General features: G+C 54.4%; 1 protein-coding gene across 1 annotated transcript in view; it reads left to right on the top strand.

The window, feature by feature from the left end:
• The first annotated feature begins 249 nt into the window (after window positions 1-249).
• The window catches only part of TRIM29 (tripartite motif containing 29), a 28,098-nt gene continuing 7,034 nt past the window's right edge, over window positions 250-21,313 (top strand). Inside the window, exons 1-7 of the mRNA XM_049857504.1 lie at window positions 250-1,206; window positions 9,516-9,611; window positions 10,640-10,873; window positions 12,039-12,237; window positions 14,895-14,996; window positions 17,792-17,884; window positions 20,083-20,175. Coding sequence (XP_049713461.1) covers window positions 403-1,206; window positions 9,516-9,611; window positions 10,640-10,873; window positions 12,039-12,237; window positions 14,895-14,996; window positions 17,792-17,884; window positions 20,083-20,175 — 1,621 coding nt within the window. The 5' untranslated portion in view covers window positions 250-402. The remainder of the gene's footprint in view (window positions 1,207-9,515; window positions 9,612-10,639; window positions 10,874-12,038; window positions 12,238-14,894; window positions 14,997-17,791; window positions 17,885-20,082; window positions 20,176-21,313) is intronic.

Here is a 21,313-nt window from a genome sequence, read left to right as displayed (position 1 = left end):
AGCCCCCCTATAAGGATGGAGACTCCCCCACTTCCCGGATAAGGAGCCAGCACTTCAGACGGAAGCAGCTTGACTGGTTGCTGGGTTGTGGAAAATAATTAAACGGGAAGAAAAAACACTTCTTTAAACAATCAGGTTAGGTATGAATGTGTAGGGCGTGGGCCCCTGGGTAATGAGCCGCTCTGCTGGCTCCAGGAGCCGCCTGCTTCTCCCCAGCCCCCTGCCCCTTCTATCAGGCCTGCCCCTGCTGCTCCGCCCACCCGACTGCTGCTCCTCCCTGTCGCTATAGCTGTGCCTCTCTGCTCTGTGGCTGCCTGCCCCACTCCCCGCCGAGACACGCGCCAAACAGGTCACCCACCTGGAGCCCCAGCAAGCCCGAAACAGACAGCCCAGTGACGTGCCATGGAAGCCGCTGACGCCTCCAGGAGCAACGGGATGGGTCTAGAAGCCAAGGATGCCCGCGGCCCCCCAGGCCTCAGCGGTGGCCTGGAGAGCGGGACCAAGGGGGAAGCCAAGGACGCCAAGACCACCAATGGGCATGGTGGGGAGGCAGGCGAGGGCAAGAGCCTGGGCAGCTCCCTGAAGTCCGGAGAGGGGAAAAGCTCCCTGTTCTTGGGGAACGAGTGGCGGCGACCCATCATCCAGTTTGTTGAGTCCGTGGACGACAAGGGCTCCAACTACTTCAGCATGGACTCCGCGGAAGGCAGGCGGTCCCCCTACGCAGGGCTCCAGCTGGGGGTCACCAAGAAGCCGCCGGTCGCCTTCGCCGACAAGGGGGAGTTGCGCAAGTCCATCTTCTCGGAGGCCCGGAAGCCCACGGTGTCCATCCTGGAGCCGGGGGAGGCGCGGCCGAACAGCTACCCTCGGGCCGACACCAGCATCCTCCTGCGGCCCAAGTCCGGCTCCGAGGAGGTCCTGTGCGACTCGTGCATCGGCAACAAGCAGAAGGCTGTCAAGTCTTGCCTGGTGTGCCAGGCCTCCTTTTGCGAGCTCCACCTCAAGCCTCACCTGGAGGGTGCCGCCTTCCGCGACCACCAGCTGCTGGAGCCCATCCGGGACTTTGAGGCCCGCAAGTGCCCTCTGCATGGGAAGACCATGGAGCTCTTCTGCCAGACCGACCAGACCTGCATCTGCTACCTCTGCATGTTCCAGGAGCACAAGAATCACAGCACTGTGACCGTGGAGGAGGCCAAGGCCGAGAAGGAGGTAACTTGTGGGCCCCTCCAGGCCTCCACGGGGGTGCGGAGCCCCCTCCTGCCTCCCGGTCCCTCAGCCCTGACCTTCTCCTCCGGGTTCTTAGCGTTTGGACTTGAGTCTCCACTGCCCCTGGCTCCTTTAGGAAATCTTTCCTTCCCGTTCACACCTCCCGCTGGGCATCAGAGGTGGCTCCCTAAGGCCTTAGGAGACAGGACCATTTCCTAGATGAGCAAGTAGGGGCTGGGAAGAGGTTGGGGGCTTGACCAAGGTCATAGGATAAATTCAGTCAGATCAGAGAATAAGACTCAATGATGTAGCACTCAGTCCTGGGCTCTGTGTCAGTCTGGGGTGTTTCTTTGTTGTTTTAAGGGAGAGAGAATTTGCCCACCTGAGCAGGCCTGGCCCACAGGGAATAGGTCATGGGTGAGGGAAGATAATGTGAGGAGGAATTTTTGGCCCCTTTTGGCTGGTTTCGGGGTTTGCATTTGCAGTACTGCACCTTCTTGTTGTCTGTCTGATGCCCCAGTGTCTCCTGACGCCCCCATGCACTCCTTCAGCCTTCTCTCAGCGCGGCCCTGTGGGTTTTGTGTATGTGGCTGCATATGGACGTGACTGTGCCTGTAGGTGGACATTATCAATGAGGGCTGGAGTCTGTGTGTGGGGAGGATGTACATATATTTGTGTGAGTGTTTATGTGCCTATTTGGATGTTTGCGTATATTCGTGTATACAATACATAAGTGCGATTGCATGAGCTCTGTGTACGTGATTATGCTTGAGCTGAGATGGGGATGAGCAAGGGCGTGTGGAGGCTTGTGAGGTGTTCAGGGCTGAGGACTCAGCTATGGCTTCTGCCCCTTGCCCCACAGGTGCTGGGCCCGCTCTCACCCACAGCTCTGCAGGTCCCTGCTGTGGGGAGCCTCCCCTGAGGTGAACCCCACTGGCAATGGATGTAGGGGACCGGACTTTCCTCAAAAACTTCTGCACTCTCAGGGTGGGGTAGCACCCCCACCGCTGCCTAGCCTTCCTGACCAGGAGCTTGTTGATATTCTTTCCCCTGTACTCCTTGCCACACCCCGTGGGCAGGGTGGGTTGAGTAAGAGATGGGAACGGACTCCCAGATTCTTCTCCGAAGCCCCATTTGGCTCAGGCAGATGTTCCGAGCCCTCCCCCACCACTGCCTGGCCTGAAACTTCTTACTGGAGGATAGAGAGGTGGCAGGGATACAGAATCCATCCGCAGGGGGACTCCTTGGAACAGTGGCAGCCATCTCATCCATTGCAACCAAGAGAGTACAGAGCCTCAGGCTGGGTTTTGTTGTTGCTGGGTGCCACTGAGTCAACATCCACTCAGCGACTCCATGTGACAGGGTAGAACTGCCCCACAGGGTTTTCTCAGCTGTAATCTTTACAGGAGCAGATCACCAGGTCTTTCTCCCATGAAGCTGCTGGTTGGGTTTGAACCTCCAACCTTTCAGTTAGCAGCCCAGTCCTTACCTTTTGCACCACCAGAGCTCCTTGGAGCCCTGAATTCCAGTCCTGGTTTTGGCCTCTAGTTAACTGTGAAACTATGGACGAGTCCTTCTATTCTCTCAGTTTCCTTTTTCCTGTATGTAAAACCAAAGGTTTGGGCTAGATTGCTGGTTTTCCTTGAACCCCATGGAGCCCTGGGATTCTCGGAAATGTTTTTGAAGCCTCAAGGATGAGGAGAGAGGGCCAAGAGGGGCCAGGAAGGCTGTACTAAGCAGTGCACACCCTTGGTTATCTGTTTTATACACAGAGTTTGGCCCCAAATTTCATCTGAAACAAGGGTATCACCCCATAAGAAAAGCCTGAGTGCCATTGGAGGGGCCATGACGCTATTCAAGGGGGAGGAGGGTCTCCAGCAGCCTTTTCTGGAGATGCCAGGAGCTCGGGGCTTGTTCTGGTACTGGGGCTACTGCAGGAATCAAGGATGTGGTTCTTACCCTTGAGGTCCCATGATGCAGGTCAGGAGGCAGGGCTGAGCCACACAAACAAGAGTGGGAGCCTATGCCCAGTTACGAAGGAGCAGCTGTACATAAACATCAGATCAGAGTATTAGCAACATCATTGGTCTCCTTTACCTTGCAGATGGGGACACTGGCCCAGAGAGAGGAAGGGACCTGTCCAAGATTCTAGAGTTTGAGGAAGAAGGCCCTAAGTCTTCTTCCAATGTTTGAGAGCCTCAGGGAAGGGCACTGAGGGGCTGGGACTCGGGCGTGTGTGCTTCAACAGGGTCACCAGGAGAAAGTGCCCTGGTCCACTGGGGAGGCTCCTGTGGTGGAGACTTCAGACTGCGCGCATGTGCACGTGCGTGCGTGCGGGTTGTGTGTGTATAGAGAGGTGGGGAAGAGTAATGCAGAGAAGCAAGGAGACTGAGATGGAGCTGAGCAATTGGTCCAGGCCTAGCACTGCAGGAATGTCGGCTGTTGAGGACATTGACACAGAGCAAGATTAGTGGGTTGATGGACTAAAGAGAATGAGTATGGCAGTCCTGGCATCCTTTGGAGGCGTCACCTACAGACCCAAACATCAGCCCACACACAGCTGTTTGCAAGGAACCCTGTCCAGAACCTGTTCTGTGGCCTGCTGGTGAAGGGCCAGGTGAGGTAAGCTCAGATCTGCCCTGGTAAGGTGTACGCAGCTGTAGCTGACAGCCAGGACGGTGGTGCTCATCTACTAGGCCTCAGCTCTACCTACAGACCACAAGTAGAGGTAGTGTTGGACGGTCACTTGGTGTGGCAACATGGAAATCCTAGGTCAGAATGTTTCCAATTCTACTCCAGATGCCACAGGGAGTCCCTTAGATATCATCCCATCCAGTCCATTCCTCTGCCTCTGGACATTTCCCAGGCTAGAAGGCTAGATCAGGTTGATGAGATTAAAATTTACATATTCATTCCTTTCTCTGTCTCCTAGTCCTTCTCTGTCTGTTCCAAGTCCATCCTGCTGCATCAGGCCAGCATGTTAGGACTCCTCCCAGGGAGGGTGGCTGCCTGCTCTGGGGTGGCGGGCCTAGCTTCAGCACCCACTGGCAGCCCTGCCCTGGCATGGGTCCTGTCTGGGCTTTGGGTTGGTAGCCTGGTGGGTGTGTGCAGAGGAACCATGAGCCATGAGTAGGGCTCTGGGGGCGAGCTCCCAGCTCTGCAGAGTGGCTCAGATGCAGCGCCTTGTCCACTCTCAATTCCAAGGTTTGGCTCGGCTCATTTCTCTCATCATGTCTGGTGGCTTTGTTTCTCATCTTGTTGCCCAATTCTTCCACCAAAGTGGAACTACCAGCTGCTGGGCATGGGCAGTCCATGTTTGCTGAGCATTCTAAGCTGTGCTGGTCTGGTCAGGAAAGCTCTTTGTGGGCAGACTGCGGTGATGGGAAGCAGGGGAAGGAGCCAGGCTCAAGGGCTGGGGGTGCTGTGGAGGGGCTGGGACACTTTCACCAGAGTTTGTGGGGTACAGGGAAAGGTTGGGAGAGAAAGGAGGTGGAGATGACCTCTGGGGTGCTGGGGTGAAGCTTCATGGTGGTGTTGGGAGTATGCATTCACAACAAAAAAAATTATGCATGTTTTTTGGAGGTTTACAGACAGGAAGCAGGGAAGAAAAGAGAAGGGCAGGCGGGAGACAAACCAGGCTTTGTCGAACACATCTATATGCCAGGCATGGTGCTTGGCATTCCCATGTTGTCCCACTTACTGCTGACAACGGTCCTGTGGCGTGGGTGTTATTGCAGCTATTTTGCAGGTAAAGGAACAGACTCAAAGATGCAAAGCAACTTCCCAAGGCTGCAGAGGTAGAAAGTGGCAGAGCTGGGATTCAGGCCAAGCCCCGTGGTCTGGCCAAAGCCCAAGCTGTTTCCTCTCCACCATTTTAAACCTTTTTTTGGTAGGACTGGAAGGGTCTCCTTCAGGCCGTTGAGTCCAGTGGTTCCCAAACGTTAGTCCTCAGACCAGTGCTGAGCTGGTTGCACCGGAGTCACCTGGTGAATTGTTAAAACGTCGATTCCTGGGTCTTACCCCAGTAGGTTCTGATTCAGGAGGACAGGGCCTGGGCCCCGGATCTGGATTTTTAAGTCTCCTTAGGGGATTCTAATGAGTAGCCAGGCTGAGAATCAGAAATCTAGTTCAATTCCACCACGAGGAGACCGAGGCCCAGGATGGTGAAGTGACTTGCCCGAGGGCCCCCGCTGGTCTGGAGGCTGCCAGATGATGCTCTTCCCACCTCTTCTTGCCCCTCCCTGGACTGAGCACTATCAGGAAGCAGAGGAATGGTAAACCCCAATCAAGCCAACTAACTAATGCTGGACTATTTGACACCTGGGTGGAAATGAGGAAATCTATCCAGCATTTCAGATTCTTATCGAGAATAATTACTGTTTGTCAGAGAGTACAAATTTGACAATTAACTAGCTCACTTGGCAAATGTCACGGGTAACGGCCCATGTAGTTAATTCAAGCCAGGGGAAGGTCCAATCTCCCTGTTCCTGGAGGCAGCGCAAACACACATAGCCAGGTGAGTGCTCAGGTGAGCGTGCACCTGAAGGCTCTGGCCAGGCCACAGCAGCACCAGCAGCTGTGCTACCCCTCTGCTTTCAGTGAAACCCTCCTCCCCCAAGGCTGGAAGGGCTTCAAGGCTGGGTGGCCTGCTCAGGGCCTGTCCCCGGTATCAGAGAGCGAGAGGCAACCAGACAAGTGTGGAGAAGGGAACAAAGAAAGCATTTAGGGCAGGCCTGGGCAGGGCGAGAGGAATTCCATGGGCAGTAGGAGGAAGCTGTCAGGAGGAGGTACAGGCAGGGGTGCTGTGGAGAGCTGAGGCCCCAGTCCCACAGCAGGGGCCTCAATCAGATTCCCAGGGAGGAGGGAGAGAGGGAATGAGAAAGCCAGGCCTCAGGGACTATGGGGAGGGTACGGGGAGGGTACGGGGAGGGCATGGGGAGACAAACGGGAGAGGCAACAAGGGAAAGAGGTACAAGCGTCCAGTTGCACCATCTGAGAGGTGGAGGAAACCCAAGTGAGCTTAAATTAGCAGGATTAAGGGGGAAGGATAAGGTCGTAGAAGATACAGAGAATAGCTTGGAGTTTAAGAGGCCACATGATAGGATCCAAGTCCAGTTGTTAGATCTTGGTTTTATACTTTCTAGCTGTGAGAACTCAGGCAAGGTATGTAATCTTTCTAGACCTCAATTTCCACATCTGTAAAATGGGGATAACACTACTTACCTTCACATGGGGCATTTGCAGATTAAAGGAGAGAAGGCCTGGCACATAGTAGATGCTCAATAATAAAAGTTAAGGTCCTTCCTCCTTGTGTTGCAGGAGTACCCAACATCTTTGGGACCTCTCATGCTGTGTCAGCTCTGTGTAGCCCTGCCAGCATGGAAAAATTGTCAAGAGCTGAACAGGTGTTGGGTGTATCCCCAGAGGTCCCACCCCACACCCTTCTTTCCCAACAGGAGTAGGACTCCTTCCAGACAGGAGAGAGTTCTGTTTCAGCGGCACGGGTTTCCAGTTCAAGATCCCCTCCAAGATCCCGCTGCGTCCTGCCAGTCTGGTTTTGGCAGGCATGCTATGGGAGCAGGCCCTGTTGTCTGGCTTCCCTAGTGCCCCAGAGAAGTAAGGAGGGCTTGTCTCTCCTCCACCCTCACTGACTGTTCCGCCCACTGCTGCAGACAGCCTGTCTCCACTCTTGATCCTGCCCTCACACATTTCCAGATCAACCACCTCTCCCTCTTCCTCTGACCAACACCCCTACTCTTCTTTTCATATTTCAAGTGTCTTATGCCCTGGACGCCCAGGAGGCTGGCCTCTTCATTGTTCTAAAACCCTCTTGGGTTTTCCATTTCTTAATACCCTCTTTAATACCCTTAATTCCCTTTCTTAATACCTTCTTTCACCCCTTTGTCCAGCAAATCCATGCTTACCTCGGTACGACCTTTCCCTACCCATAGGCTTCACCCCAGACTCATCCCTCCAAGCAGCTCCCAACAGGTCTCTCCCTGTGGGATGCTCGCTCCAGATACTCGACTCCTCTGGCGTTCACATTCTCTGGTCAGATGTCTCCCGCCCACGGGTAGTTAGACCGCCCTCATTTCTTTTTACTCCCATTCTGTTTTCCTCAACCCCTTCCAATCTTCAATGATCTATGGTCTGAGCCACTGTTTTGCACCTTCAGCCTAACGTTTGACCTCCTGGTCTCTCTATGTACTCTTCAGCCTGCATCTTCCAGCCCTTTGGACATGGGCCTCAATGCCACAACCACACCTTCCTCATCACTAAACAACACCACGACCTCCCCTGACCATGCCTGCCCTCTCCCCTGGCTTGTCTGTGACCTGGGGCCTGCCCACTGCACTGCCCTCACTCCCACTGAGCACTGCATCAGAGAAATCCAGTATGGCCCGTAGTCCATGCAGGTGTCCACAAACAATGATGGCAGTAACCACTGTCTGTAAAGCACATGCCCTGTGCCAGGTGCTTTCTAACAGTGTTACTTCCCTAGCTCAGTTCACTCTCACAATGCCTCCTGGGAGGCAGGTCCAGGTCCTTTATGTAACAGATGAAACTACTGAGGCAGGGAGAAGTCAGGCCCCTCACTGAAGGCCACCTGGCTTGTAGGTGGTGGTAGTCTCATACTCAGGGAGAGCTCCCTCCAGGAACCCCTGTTGCTTATTTTGTGGAGGGGTTGCCCTTCTCTCATCTGTGCCTAGGACCTTTATCAGCATTGGGCCTGGGCGTGGGGGTAGGAGTGAAGGCGAACAGGAGGGTGTGAGAGAATGCACTTTTGTTCTGGGGGTGGTGAGGTAGTGGTGAGAAACACAAATGCCAGTTCCTCCATCCCTAAGCCGCCTTAAGAAGTCTCAGCTGGAGTGGGTAGGAGGCCCTAGCTCTCCCTTGGAGCTCAGGAGTTCTCCAGGGTTGGGAAAGCTGCTCGGGATAGACCTATTGTCTAGCCTCTTGGTGTCTTCCCCACAGCTCAGATCCAGCTAGGAGGTACAGCCTTCTCAGGATCCTTCAGTGCCACCAGCTCAGTTGACCTTTGTCTTCTGGGCTCTCAGGCTGTTCAGCCTCAGAGTCAGAGGGAGCCTCCTGCCATCCACAGTGGGGACTTAGTCTCTTTGCTTTCCATCCTCTACCATGGTATCTATTGACAACTGACTTCTGTCCTGCTTTTTCCAGAGACCAGGCCAATACCCACCCCCGTCTCTGTTAATCCCTCTCCTGATGATAACCATCTTTCATCTCTGGTGATGACATTCTCTGTATCATGGAATTTCCAGCCCACTGTTGGCTAGGCAGGTGCCTGGAGAGCCCGGGAGTATAGGCAGAGGAGGAGTGCGTGGCATCAGATGCTCTCTGTCTGGAGAGCTCCATGTCTTCTGCCCTGTGCCTTTCCCACCTTCTCCACCAGCTCCCCAGCAAGGAGTCACAGAAGCTGGGCAGAGAGCTTCACCACACATCACATCTTTGAACACTCCACCAGGCCAATGGGACACTAATTGGGTACCTGTCGCAGACACCCAGGGAAGCGGGCTGGTGGTCCATGGAGCTTCTCTGGTTCTCTTGGAAAAGGTTCCCAGAGGGCCCATGTCCTCTGCTGAGTGGAGATCCTCAGAAACTCTTCTTTTCTTCTCTCTTCTACCCTTCATAGCTTCACTCTCTAGCTTCTCTCCTTCCCCAGAGGCCCTGAATAAAAGTCCCTATCTTGTCAAAACTGCAGAATGCGTTCACTTTCCCATAAACAGGTTTATAGCTGTGCCTGCCCAGACAGAGTCCATGCTGGCAGCAACCCCAGCTTCTACTTGTAATACGGGCCCCATGTCATGCCTCAGAAACGTTGCTCACTGTTAGTGCCACGAGACACTCCCTGGGCTGTGCTGTGCTATGCTGAGCTAGGCTAGGTCCCTTTCCTCCCCTTGGCTTGAAAGAGACAGGAGTTTCCCTCCCTCTCCCCAATGGCCCAAGGTCCATGTAAAGAAGCAAGAGCCCCATGAATAAGCTTCCCTCCTGCTCATGGTGGGTAGAGGAGGCAGGTAGAGTTTTAGCACTTATAAAGGCATGACTGGGATGTCTAGCCCTAGAGGCCTGAGGATATAGGGAGACCATGTTTCATTGGTTGATGTATCCTTGGTGACTGACACAGTGACTGACATATCCCAGTCTTTATCAGCATTTACTGAATGAAGGAATGAATGGATGAGTGATGAGCCCTGCCCTAGAGTTTGCTCTCTGGGTGGGCTCTCTTGGATTCTCTGGTTCTCTTCTACCTTCCCCCGCTCAGTCTCCTGCCAATCCCCGACCTTTCCCTGCAGACTGAGCTGTCACTACAGAAGGAGCAGCTGCAGCTCAAGATCATTGAGATTGAGGATGAAGCTGAGAAGTGGCAGAAGGAGAAGGACCGTATCAAGGTGGGCAGCCCCCAGACCTCTCTTCTGCTCTATTCTCATCCCACCTGTCCTGCCTGGTCCTCAGAGGAGGTGGGCATTGGCTCCTGTTTGAGGAAGGCCCACGTTTATGTCCCATACTTGTCTTTTCTGGGCTCCCCACCCCCCTGGCATTCCCACCTACTCCCCTTCTAAGTCTGGGCCAAGCAACCAGGCGGGATCCTGCCCATCACCTTATGCTCATTTTACGTCATTCCAGCAAATAAGGACCCCAGACTGACTTGCCCTCCAATGTCTTTCAGTGTCTACTCTGCTCACCAGACTACCCAGCCACCAAGTAGACACCATTTTTCCTATGCTTGCGCCAGTGTGGTTGGACGTATGTCTGCTGTGGTTTGGATAGTTGCAAACCACAATCTGAAGTCATTGACCCTTGACTCTGGTGCATAAAAATCCACCTAATTTGCTTTCTAAATGATTTTTGGTTCTGGTTGAGGTTTCAGTGAGCACACCCTGACTCACGGGAGTCCCTGGGTGGTGCAAACAGCTAACAAAGCTAGCAACTGAAAGGTTGGGGGTTTGAATTCACCTAGAGGCACCTTGGAAGAAAGGTCTGGTGATCTACTTCTGAAAGGTTGCAGCCTTTGAAAACCCTATGGAGCATAGTTCTACTCTGACACGCATGGGGTCGTCATGAGTTGGAGCTGACTCGACTGTAACTGGTTTTAACCCTGACTCATGTGGGACCTTCTGGGCCCATGGTGAGTCACCCAAGGGTGGAAATGGTGGATCAGTCAATCTACTAAGGAGAAGGAGCCACAGGTGGGTAAGGAAGGGTACCCTGTTAAAAAAATGGCCATCTTTATCAATTGACGGCATCTCTCAATGGTGGCTTTGAGTGAGAGGATGATTCTTGGCCAAACAAGCTTGCCAGGTTGGGTCAGTGGAAATGCCTTGACCCTGTCTTAGGAACTTAAAGATGCACTCTACTTGGGAGGTTTTGTTCTAACTGAACCCTCCTTCATCCATCCCTTTCCTGACCCTGAATTCAGAGCTTCACCTCCAGTGAGAAGGCCATCCTGGAGCAGAACTTCCAGGACTTGGTACGGGACCTGGAAAAGCAGAAAGAAGAAGTGAGGGCTGCACTGGAGCAGCGGGAGCAGGATGCTGTGGACCAAGTGAAGGTGATCGTGGATGCTCTGGACGAAAGGGCAAAAGTGCTGCACGAGGACAAGCAGACCAGAGAGCAGCTGCATAGTATCAGTGACTCAGTGCTGTTTCTGCAGGTAATAAGCAGCTCCACTGCCATTCAGTCCCATCTACTTTCCCAGATCCTCATCTGTCCATCTGCCCACCCACCCACCGACCCACCCATCCATCCATCCATGCAAGCCATCACTTATAATCCCATTCCATCATTCAATCCATTTGTTCTCCTAATCCATCTAACTTTTTCCATGCAAGCCATTTCCCTACCTACTCTAAAAACGGCACACAATCACCTTGTACCAATTGCAATTGATGTGTACTAACAGTACTCCAGACTCAGCAGAAGGGTTCAGAAATTGATTAGTGATGCCTGCCTTGGATATGGGTGGTGGTGGTGGCATATGAGTGTTGCATATTTTTGTCCTTAATCTGGTCTATTTGTCTACTTATTCATCCATCCTTCTATCTGCTAGGGTGTTTTCAGTACTGCTCTACACCCAGCACTCTGTTAGGTATGGTGGAGAATAGAGAAGCATGAGACATATTTTCTGCCCCCAAGGAGCTGCAATTCAGCTCGGAAGATAAGACATGTACAAGTAGAGAACAACATAGGAGAGTGTGTAATTAAATGATAAAGCACGTGGTTCAGGAGATAAGTGCCTGTGGAAGCTCGGAGGAGGGCCAGCCCGCTAGAATGACATAAAACAGTTTCATGGAGGAGGTGGAATTTGAATTGGGCCTTGAAGGCCAGTTAGGATTTGAAGGAGGAATTCTTCAGGAAGGGAAGGGAAGGGAAGTGAGAAGTGCAAAGATGTCGAGGCAGGGCTGGGTGTGGCAGGTAAACATAGATACCACCATGACTGACCCAGGGCACAGCAGTAATTCCTTGCATTTCTTCAGTGCTTTCACTGTCAAAGTCTTCACAACTGTGTCACTCTCATAATCCCCTGTGTGGAAGGAGTGATGTACCCAGTTTTAGGGGTGGGTGCCATGGAATCACATGAATCATATACCATCAGGGATGTTAGAGAGCATCTAGTGGATCTTAGTCAAACTCTTTCATTTTCCAGAAGAAACTAATGCTCAGTGAGAAGAAGTGGAACTAGTTAATACCAGAGCAAGAGCTAAAACCCAGCTCCCAGAGCTGAGTCTTCTAGCTGGACTGTGAGAGCCCCTTCAGAGAAGGGTCCTTACAACTCCTAAAGACCCCGGAAGTTAATGGCTTCCTTCCTTTCTTGGTAGGAATTTGGTGCATTGATGAGCAATTACTCCCTCCCCCCGCCCCTGCCTACCTACCATGTTCTGCTGGAGGGGGAGGGCCTGGGACAGTCACTCGGCAACTGCAGGGATGACCTGCTCAACGTGTGCATGCGCCATGTTGAGAAGATGTGCAAGGCGGAACTGAGCCGTAACTTCATCGAGAGAAGCCACATGGAAAATGGTAGGACCCTCTTGGGGGCAGGTCCCAAGGCAATGGGCCTTCCTCTCCCAGGTCAATTCCATCTGCCTGGTGCAGGCTGGCATTCAGCCACCCACCCACTCCAGGCTACTTTGAACTAAGACTCAGGGACTTGCCCAATCCAGCATTGTACGGATTCTGCAGATTGTATGGGCCAAAGCCTAGACTGGTGGCTTTGGAGACTTGTGTCGACGTGACCTAAGAATGCACTCATGCTTAGAGGGAGAACTTGCCAGTCACAATGGCTGTGCTGAGCAGTGGTGACCCAGGGACTGGACTTGGCCAGGTGGGCCAAGCTGGGGATGGTGGGACACAGTATCTCTGTGACTCGTGAGCTCTTCTGCAGACAGCTTCTCTCCTGAGTCATGCTGTCCCCAGAAGGGTTGACTGAGTAATCTTGCAGAAAGCCTCCTAACCTGAAAAACTACCCCATTAAGTCCTTTTCCACCAGTCACAACCCAGTCCCTTTAGGCCCTGAAGTCTGGGCACTTTCCCCAAGGCCCCACCCAGTGACTGTGGCCCAACCCAGGGCCTCTGCTGCATGGCTTTCTGACAGCCCTTGAGGATGCCACCTAGTTAATGATTTCTATCCATAAACACCCGAAAGGAAGAGACCTCTGCCTTTAGCTTCCAAATGGAGCCCATGATTCTGGGGAAGAAAGGGGGATTATAGTGTGCTCAGGAGAACATGTAAACATCTCTGTGTCATGGTGATGGTGATACTACACAGTGTCCCTGTGAAATGTAGCCCCTCATTCAAGCACACCTAAGGACAGATGAACCATTTCCTAGCAAGACAATCATTTGGCTTCCACCAACACTTGGACCCTGAAAGCCTCCTGGTGACAATAGCAATGATACCCATGGTGATGCTGACACTGATTGAGTGCTCCTGTACGCCAGGTCTTGCTCTGAGCTCACCATTTACATTGTCTTATTTCCCCTGACAACACCTATGGGGCGTATTACATTTTACAGATGAGAAGGCTGAGGCTCAGAGAAGGATCTTTTCAGTCACACGGCTTAGCAGGTGATGCTGTTGGCTTAACACTCTCCTATTCAGCCTTGGGAGCCCTGATGGTGCAGTGGTTAAGAGCTCAGGCTGCCAACCAAAAGGGCAACAGTTTGAATTCACCAGCTACTCCTTAGAAACCCTATGGGGCAGTTCTACTCTGTCCTATAGGATCGCTATGAGTTGGAATTGACTCGATAAAAAAAATCGGTTATTCAGACTTCTGTCCCCTCTCATGTGAGGAGCTGTTGATGGTGGTAGGGTTGGGGAGTGTGATGATCGTCGTCCCTGAGGTACACACCTGGCAGGGGAGCCCTCCAGGTAAGCACTGGGCCTGACCTAGGAAGATGGTCCTCGCTAGGGTGGGGTGGCCTGTGAGCCTTGCAGGGATAATCCAGCCTTCCTTCGCCCCGTTTCTAGGTCATGATTTTGCTGCCATGGCCTCTGGAGAGGTGTGGCCCTGCACCCTTGTACAAGGTGTGCAGTGAGGTGGTGGCCAAAAGCAGTGAAGAGCACTTCTGATGTCAGTGGCCCTGTACCTGTGCCTGGGGCTGCTGGGAGGCTTCCTTGTGGGACCGTCACCGCTGCCTTGGTGTTGAGAATGTGTCTGGCTGTGGGAGGCTGGGAATGGGCGGACAGTGAGCCACACTTCTGAGTGACCATCCTCTTCTGCCTGATGCCAGCCCTCCCTCCAGACCAGGGACACATTCCCAACCTCCAAGGTCCAGGGGCTAAGAGACTCCAGGACACCTTCATGTTAGGCTCAGAGCGTAGGGGGAGAGGGGCATTTAGTTGTTCGTTGAACACCTACTGTGTGCCAGGCCCCTGCCAGGCACAGGTGATGAAGATGATGAGAGTGAGCCACTCAGTCTTCCTCTTTCCCGGGAGAGACAAGAAGGGAGGACAGAAAGAAAGTGGGAGACAGGAAAGTAGCAAGAGAAGGGAATGGGGTGGAGGACTGGCTGCGGGAATCAGGAATCAAGCCACACGTTTGTTTGCGATGGGGAATCTGCTGGTGAATACAGCTGGATGCCAGGGAGGGAGGAGTCAGTGGATCCTCCCATCCATGCTTCCCACCTGGGACCCACAAGGTCTGAGCTTCTTCCAGGCTCATGTCAGCTGGCTGGATCCCTGGGCCATGAAAGCCAAAGCTAGGACTGTGTTCCTCTACCTTGGGCTGCCAGCAGTGACTGTGACTGAGCTGGAAGCAGGGGACCAGGGCTCAAACCCCAACTCTGCCCTTGCTAGCCATGCAACATTGGGCAAGTTGCTTCCCTCACTTCCTGGGCCTTTGTGTCCTCATCTGTCACATGGGGATCTTCATATCTGCCCAAGGGTTGACCTACAAATAAAATGAAGAGATGGATATCAGCAGGACCTTGTAGACTGCAGAGTGCTGTGCGCATGCTTTTATTCTCAAGGGATCAGTCCAAGAGAGGGTGGCTGGCTCACTGCAGACCCTCTCCCCCACCCCCAAGAGCTCAGCAGCTGAACAGATGTTGGGAAGAACATTACATTCCCTGAGGCTGGGAAACCTTGGCTCTCCTGGGGTCATGGACTGACTCAGCTCAGCCAAGGGATGCCTCCCCGCTCCTCCCTCTGCTGACCTGACCCCTGTCCTTCCCAGGTGGTGATCATCGTTACACGAACAGCTATACAAACAGCTACGGGACTGAGTGGAGTATGCCAGACACCATGAAGAGATACTCCATGTACCTCACACCCAAGGGTAAGGGGACTGTCCTTGCCCAGGCCTGGTGCACTCTTGCTGCTGAAGGGTCCCTATTGTCCATGAAGTAACTCTCAACCAGGCTTCTCCTCGGTGAGGCGACCCGGGACAGTCCTGGCAAACACCTGTTGTCCAGGTGTAATCGTTGATAGTGCCTCTTTTCACTCTCAGATGTGTGTGGTCTAGATGAAGAATTATGTGCTCACCCTGCTCCTCAGAGGCTTCCCTCCGTGGCAGACAGGCAGCCCCCTCCGCACCCTTGCCTCCACCCCACACCTTGCTTCTCTTTCCTTGAGGGGGCCTCCTTGCTGCTGATCTCATGGGCTTCCGTCTGCCCGTGGCTGGACCTATATTTTTCTGCCACTTATTTTTTTGTGGATCTTGAGTCCCTGTGGGAAGGTTATCTCCCCAAACCCATTCTGTTTCTCAAGGTCAGGAGGGTGACGTCTCTTCGCCCAGATCTCTTCACGTTTCTCTCCCTGTGCTGGCCCTCCCTCACCAGGCCCCGGAGAGTCCCAGCCTGTGGTGGTGATGTCCTGGAGGGGTATAGGCCAGTGCCTGCCTGTTCTTGCCCTGTGGTAGCCTTCCACATTCTTTGGCACCAGCAACAAACCACAACAATGCCCATACATAAGGGGGGTGTGCCAGGCTGGCCAGCTCTCGGACACGGGGGTTGTGCACAGACGAGCGCATGAGGAGGAGGAGAAGGGTGGGATATGGGGGGCTGGGGGAAGACGCAGGCTGGGGAGGGGGCACTGAGGCCCTAAGCAGTGATTCACACACCCAAACACACAGGCATGCACAGTGGGAGGGGATCTGGAGAGATGAACTCAGCTGAGAAGAACTTCCTGCCACTCCACCCAATTTGAAAACAACCTCTGGGCTTCTTGCAGAAGTCTGGGGAAGCAGCTGTGTGCCCCCTCCCCACATTCCTGATGTGGGCCAGGCCCCAGCCAGCCAGTCCTGCCCACTTCCTGCAGGCCTAGTTCTGTGAGAGGTGACCAGCACTAATGAGCTTCAGAGGCTTTCCCCCTGCCTTGCCCTGGCCTGGTCCTTGTCTCCCACTCCTCCTCCCAGGACCACCCCCTGAGGTGGCGTTCAGTCCCCTAACCAGCTCCTGCTTGGTGCTTCTACTGCAGTGGCGGGGTGGGGGGGGGGTGGGGGGGTGGAGAGGGGGCAGACAGCAAGAAGGGGTGGAGGTAGGACAAGCAAGGTCAAGATGTAACCTGAGAGCCCCAGGATCTAGATGGCCTTGGGCTGGCCACCCCCGCCCCCAGCCTCCGTAGCCCCACCTGAGAAGGGAGAGGTTTGACTCAAATGCTAGGAGACCTTCCAGCTTTGTCGCTGAGTCAGTCTATGACATTTGTAGGTGGAAGGAAACAGGTTCATCTGGTGCCTCCGCCCCAGCACTGTGGGTGCTGAGGAGAAGAAGGAGGAGGAAATCTGCCCTCTGGGAGCTCCCAGGCTCAGGGTAGAGGCAAGGGAAGGGCCAAGACGAGTCAGAGTCATCCACGAGACCAGGGAAATTAGGCCACTAAAGGGCCACCAAATGTCTGAGTCTGGGAGTTTTGGGATTGGGCAGTGAGGATCCCTGAAAGAGAGACAATGTGCTCAGTAGAGAGGATATGGCTGTGGTGGACGCAGGGCTGTGACAGTGGACACAAGGCTATGACAGTGGACACAGGGCTGTGATGGTGGACACAGGGCTGTGATGGTGGACACAGGGCTGTGATGGTGGACACAGAGCCGTGATAGTGGACACAGGGCTGCGGTGGACGCAGGGCTGTGGTGAACACAGGGCTGTGATGGTGCATGCAGGGCTGTGATGGTGGACACAGGGCTGTGATGGTGGACACAGGGCTGTGATGGTGGACACAGGGCTGTGATGGTGGACACAGGACTGTGGTGGTGGATGCAGGGCTGTGATGGTGGACACAGGGCTGTGATGGTGAACACAGGGCTGTCGTGGTGGACATAGGGCTGTGGTGGACAGAGGCATTGGGGTCAAAGGAACTTTACCCCCAAAGGTTTAGAGGAGGGACCAACAGATGCTGGGGCCAGGAGGGCTAGATCCAAGGCTGTGTGGTCTGAGGGTTAGGCGGAGAGAGAAGAGCTGGTAGAAGGACCCGGAAGTACATGGGGGCTCATTTCCTCATCTATAACACGTGAGTATAGATACCCCTCTGCCTTCATCACAAGATTGTTGTGAGAACCCAAATAGGAGACAGAGGGAAGGGACTCTGCTGTGTAAGGCACTGTGCCATGGGCTTGAGCAACAGCTGCCATCTTGGCACCTGGAGATGCTCGTGGGCACTGCCCATCAGACCCCATCCAGAGGACTTAGCCTCACTTATCTCTGCCCCTTGTGGTTGCCATTGGCTTTTCCTTTCTCAGGAACTCCCACCCCAGGCTCCCACCCCAGACAGTGGTGGACTCTCCCCACCAAGGACCACTGGCTCAGGAGAGAGGTGGTGGCTTTCCAGCCTTCCGATGACCACAGAAGCCCCTCGGTAGAGTGGCCATATGTCACAGTTACCCAGGGCCACCAGGCTTACACCATTGGTGTGACTGTTGATAGCACCCCTTTCACTCTTAGGGGTGTCCCAATTGGATGAAAAATGATTGCCTCACTCTAGACCCAAAGGACCTCTCCTAATGGTGGAGTCCAGGCCCCATGACAGGCAGTTGCGGAGATGTTTGGGGGGCAAGGGGTCCTGCGTATCACCCCTCAGTCCTCCGGAGTTAAGACACGTCCCCCTTTCTGCAATGACAGACACCTCTTGTCTGCCTCACAGGTGGAGCCCGGACATCATACCAGCCATCATCCCCCAGCCGCCTCTCCAAGGAGACCAGCCAGAAGAATTTCAACAACCTCTATGGCACCAAGGGTAGGGGGTGGGGCTCAGCTCAGGAGTGGGCAGGGTCCCCGTGTGGGCCATGCAGCTGGGGGTGGGGTTGGGGTGGGGACCAGATCTGGGCCATAGGGCAGGGAGGCTGGAACCCAATGTGAGATGAATGTGGAGAGCTAGGATAGGGTGGGGTGGGCCCAGAGAGGGGTGAGGAAGGTCATGCTGAGCTTAAAGCAGTGTGTGTGTGTGTGTGTGTGTGTGCGCGTATGTGCATGACGTCATTAGGCTGGAGGAGAAGCAGCCTGGGAGCCTTGGCAACCCTGGAAATCCCCTGAGTCCAAATGATCTTCTTATCCCTAAAGGATGAGTCAGGGGAATCTGGGACTGAGCTGCTGCCCTGGGGTTGGGTGTGGGTACACCCCCCAGCAAGTATCAGGGCGCCAGGGCCCACGGAGTGTCTTTACTGATGTGAAAATTTGTATGGTGGTCCAGGCAAAGTAGCTGAGCCGTAAAGGGAAAGGAGGGCATGGTAGGCAGTAGACCGCCCCTGGAATCCAGGCGCTACGGTTGCAGTGGGAGAGCTGCTCAGTGCACTGAAGGGAACTTTGTGTCCAAAGTCATGGGCCTGGACTTAGTGAGCCCAGGTTCTGGAGGCCCATTCTATCCCAGGGGCCCCAGGGTGCATTCCCGCCATGCGCAGGGAACGAGAGGGCTGTGCCAGCTGCTAGCCAGGGGCCCCGTGGAGCTCCTGCCCCCAAAGGACCTAGGCAGGTCAGCAGGGGTGAGGAGGAGAGGGGCAGGAGTACCCGATGGACAGGGCAACACGCAGGCATCTGTGTCCTGGTTGGTGGTCAGCTGTTACCAGCCACCACCTGCTTCTCCACATTCACCATAGACTCGAGCCCCACGAGGTGGGAACTCTGTCCTGTGCCCTGGGGGAGCAGTAGGGGCTGCAAAGGAAACATTCTCCGAAAGAGAGAAAGAATAAATGAATGAGTAAGTGAAAGGGCAAGGCAGGTGGCTGCTTGGACCCTTGGATGAGTGTGCTCTTGAGGGGTTTACTGCAGAACTTTCTTGAGATCCCTGTGGGGGGGGTTCACGAGGGAGCAGGCCAGCCCTAGCCATCATTGACCGCTGAGCTGCAAGCAGCTGCGAGAGAGGACCACCAGGACGGGGGGCACTTGTGTGATGTGACATCACTAAGGGGAGCTCGTGGCACCATAGGCAGCCCCCCAGCCTGCTGAGGGGGGGATTGGAGGGGTGTGCTCATGCCTCCATTGTCCATGGGAGCACCAAAGCCACTCTCTAATGCTCTCTCAGTGCTCCTGCCATTCCCCCACATCCTCCTACGGCCTCCTTTCCCTCTAGCCTGTGGGACCCACTCTGCAAACGGACATTTGTCAGCCTGTTCAACTGGGCAAACAGAACGTCAGGAGTTACATCGGCTGCCTCTCTCCCCAGTGCTTAGGATACGCTTGTATTTTATTTGTTTGTTTGTTCATCCATCCCTCCATCAACCGTACAATGAGTACCTTTGAGGAACCAGGCTCTGTGCCAGCAACTGGCTGTGATGCTGGGCCAGATGGGCCTATTTCCTGCCCCCATGAAGGTCACAGCCCAGTGGGGAGACAGACAAGTCAGCCTGCAATCATGACCCGGAGGGAAAGGGATAAGGGCCACCCCAAGGGAAGGACAGGGCGATGTGGGCTGTGGGGCCGAGGCAATTACATGTAAGCTGACCCCCGAATGGGTTTTCTAAGGGTGAGGAGCAGGTGGACTATTCGAGGCAGAGGGCCCTGTTGTGCAAAGAGCCTGGGGCAGGAGAACCTGGTGTGTCCAAGGGGTGAAGAGCTCAGCCTGAGTGGACCATTGAAGACTGGGGGTGGGAGAGGGGAGGGAGGCCAGAAGGCAAGTGGAGAAGGTGTGGGAGTGGGGTGGGATGCAGGTCATGGAAGACCTGGGGGCCATGCTGAGAATTTTGTACCTCATTCTGGGGACAGTGAGTTTTTAGGTAGGTCAGGGACCTGAGGAGACTTTATATTTCATCACAAAATATAAATACAGAAAGATACCTTGGCTGGCAGGAGGGATTGGAGGGAGGCATGACTGGGGATGAAAGCTTAGTTGGGGAATTGAGATGTGGCAGGGGCTGGAGAGAAAGTCACAAATAAGTGCATCCTGCCCTCCTGCCTCCATGCCAGGCAGCCTCGGTCTGACCCCCTTCCTTTTCCTGCCAGGTAACTATACCTCCCGGGTCTGGGAATACTCCACCATCCAAAATTCTGACGACCTGCCTGCAGTCCAAGGCAGCTCCTCCTTCTCCTTGAAAGGTGAGACCCGGCCTCCTGTGGCCCCTCACCGTGCCCTCACCCCCACTTTCCTCCCCAGTGGAAGACACCTTCACAGCTCCTCCATCACGCCACAAGCCTGTGTGGTCCTGCTCCACCACTCGCTGGATCTCTCACGTTGTAGAGGAGTGAGCACTGGCCTGGAGGCTGGAGTCTGGTTGTGGCTTGGCCGGACCTTGGGAATCACGGTCCCTGTCTGGGCCTCTATCGTCTTTGCTGTGAAACGAGGCTGAGGGTGGATGGTTTGGACCAGACCAGCCTTTCTCAAGGCTTGATCACTATACACTAGTTCCTAAAGACACTCTACAATGAAAGACCTCAAAGGTCCATAGGGTGAAGAAGCACGGCACCCTCACGCTCCCTGCCCTGGACACCCACAGGGTGCTCTGTCAGGTTTATGTGCTGAGTCTTTTACTGCAGAAAGCCTAGCTAACTTTGTTCTGCCTGGTGATTCTAGAACCTTCTTGCTATGTAACACCTGCCAACATCCCAGAGTCCTGCAGAAACCTCCTTGAGAAAGGCCAGACTAGATGACCCCTAAGGCCTCCCAGGCTTGATTCTCCTTTTCCTATACCCTGTCCCCTACCTGCCTTGCTCCCCCGAGCTCTTTGACAAGGCTGTGTGGCCAATGCTGCCTGTCCCTTGGGGTTATCCTGAGTGGGCAGGCTTGACCAGACTCCAGCTTACAGTGGGGCCAGGGCCTCTTCTCTATCCCCAAAGGTCCTAGGGACAGGGTGGGTGTGGTGTGCTGGAAGAAGGCCCAATTTCTCTACTGGTCCCAGGACATTCAGTCTGGAAGGATAAGCAGTGGGGAGGAGGGGCAGGGAGAACAGGGTGAGGGAAAGAGCCTGTGCAGGGCAGATACACCCCCAAGAAGTAGCCTCTGCATGTGGCTTTTGCACCTAACTGTCCCTTCCAGGCCGGGGTCCCAGCCAATGCCCTGGGCTGGGATTCTTGACGCTACCAGCAAGGTGAAAGACAAGGACTATGACTGGAGGATCTCAGCTTGAAGGACCCAAGGATGTCCTACCCCTGAGGCCTGGGGGGCTACAGAACTTGCCTTGGCCTCTGGCTTCCAGAAGATGCCCTCTTTCTCTTTGGTCAAGTTGGACCAAAGGCC

Source organism: Elephas maximus, chromosome 17 (genome assembly GCF_024166365.1).
Source record: "Elephas maximus indicus isolate mEleMax1 chromosome 17, mEleMax1 primary haplotype, whole genome shotgun sequence".
Taxonomy (NCBI): Eukaryota; Metazoa; Chordata; class Mammalia; order Proboscidea; family Elephantidae; genus Elephas; species Elephas maximus.
The sequence above is the reverse complement of the archived record's forward strand: the minus strand, read 5'-3'. Positions and strand labels throughout refer to the sequence as shown.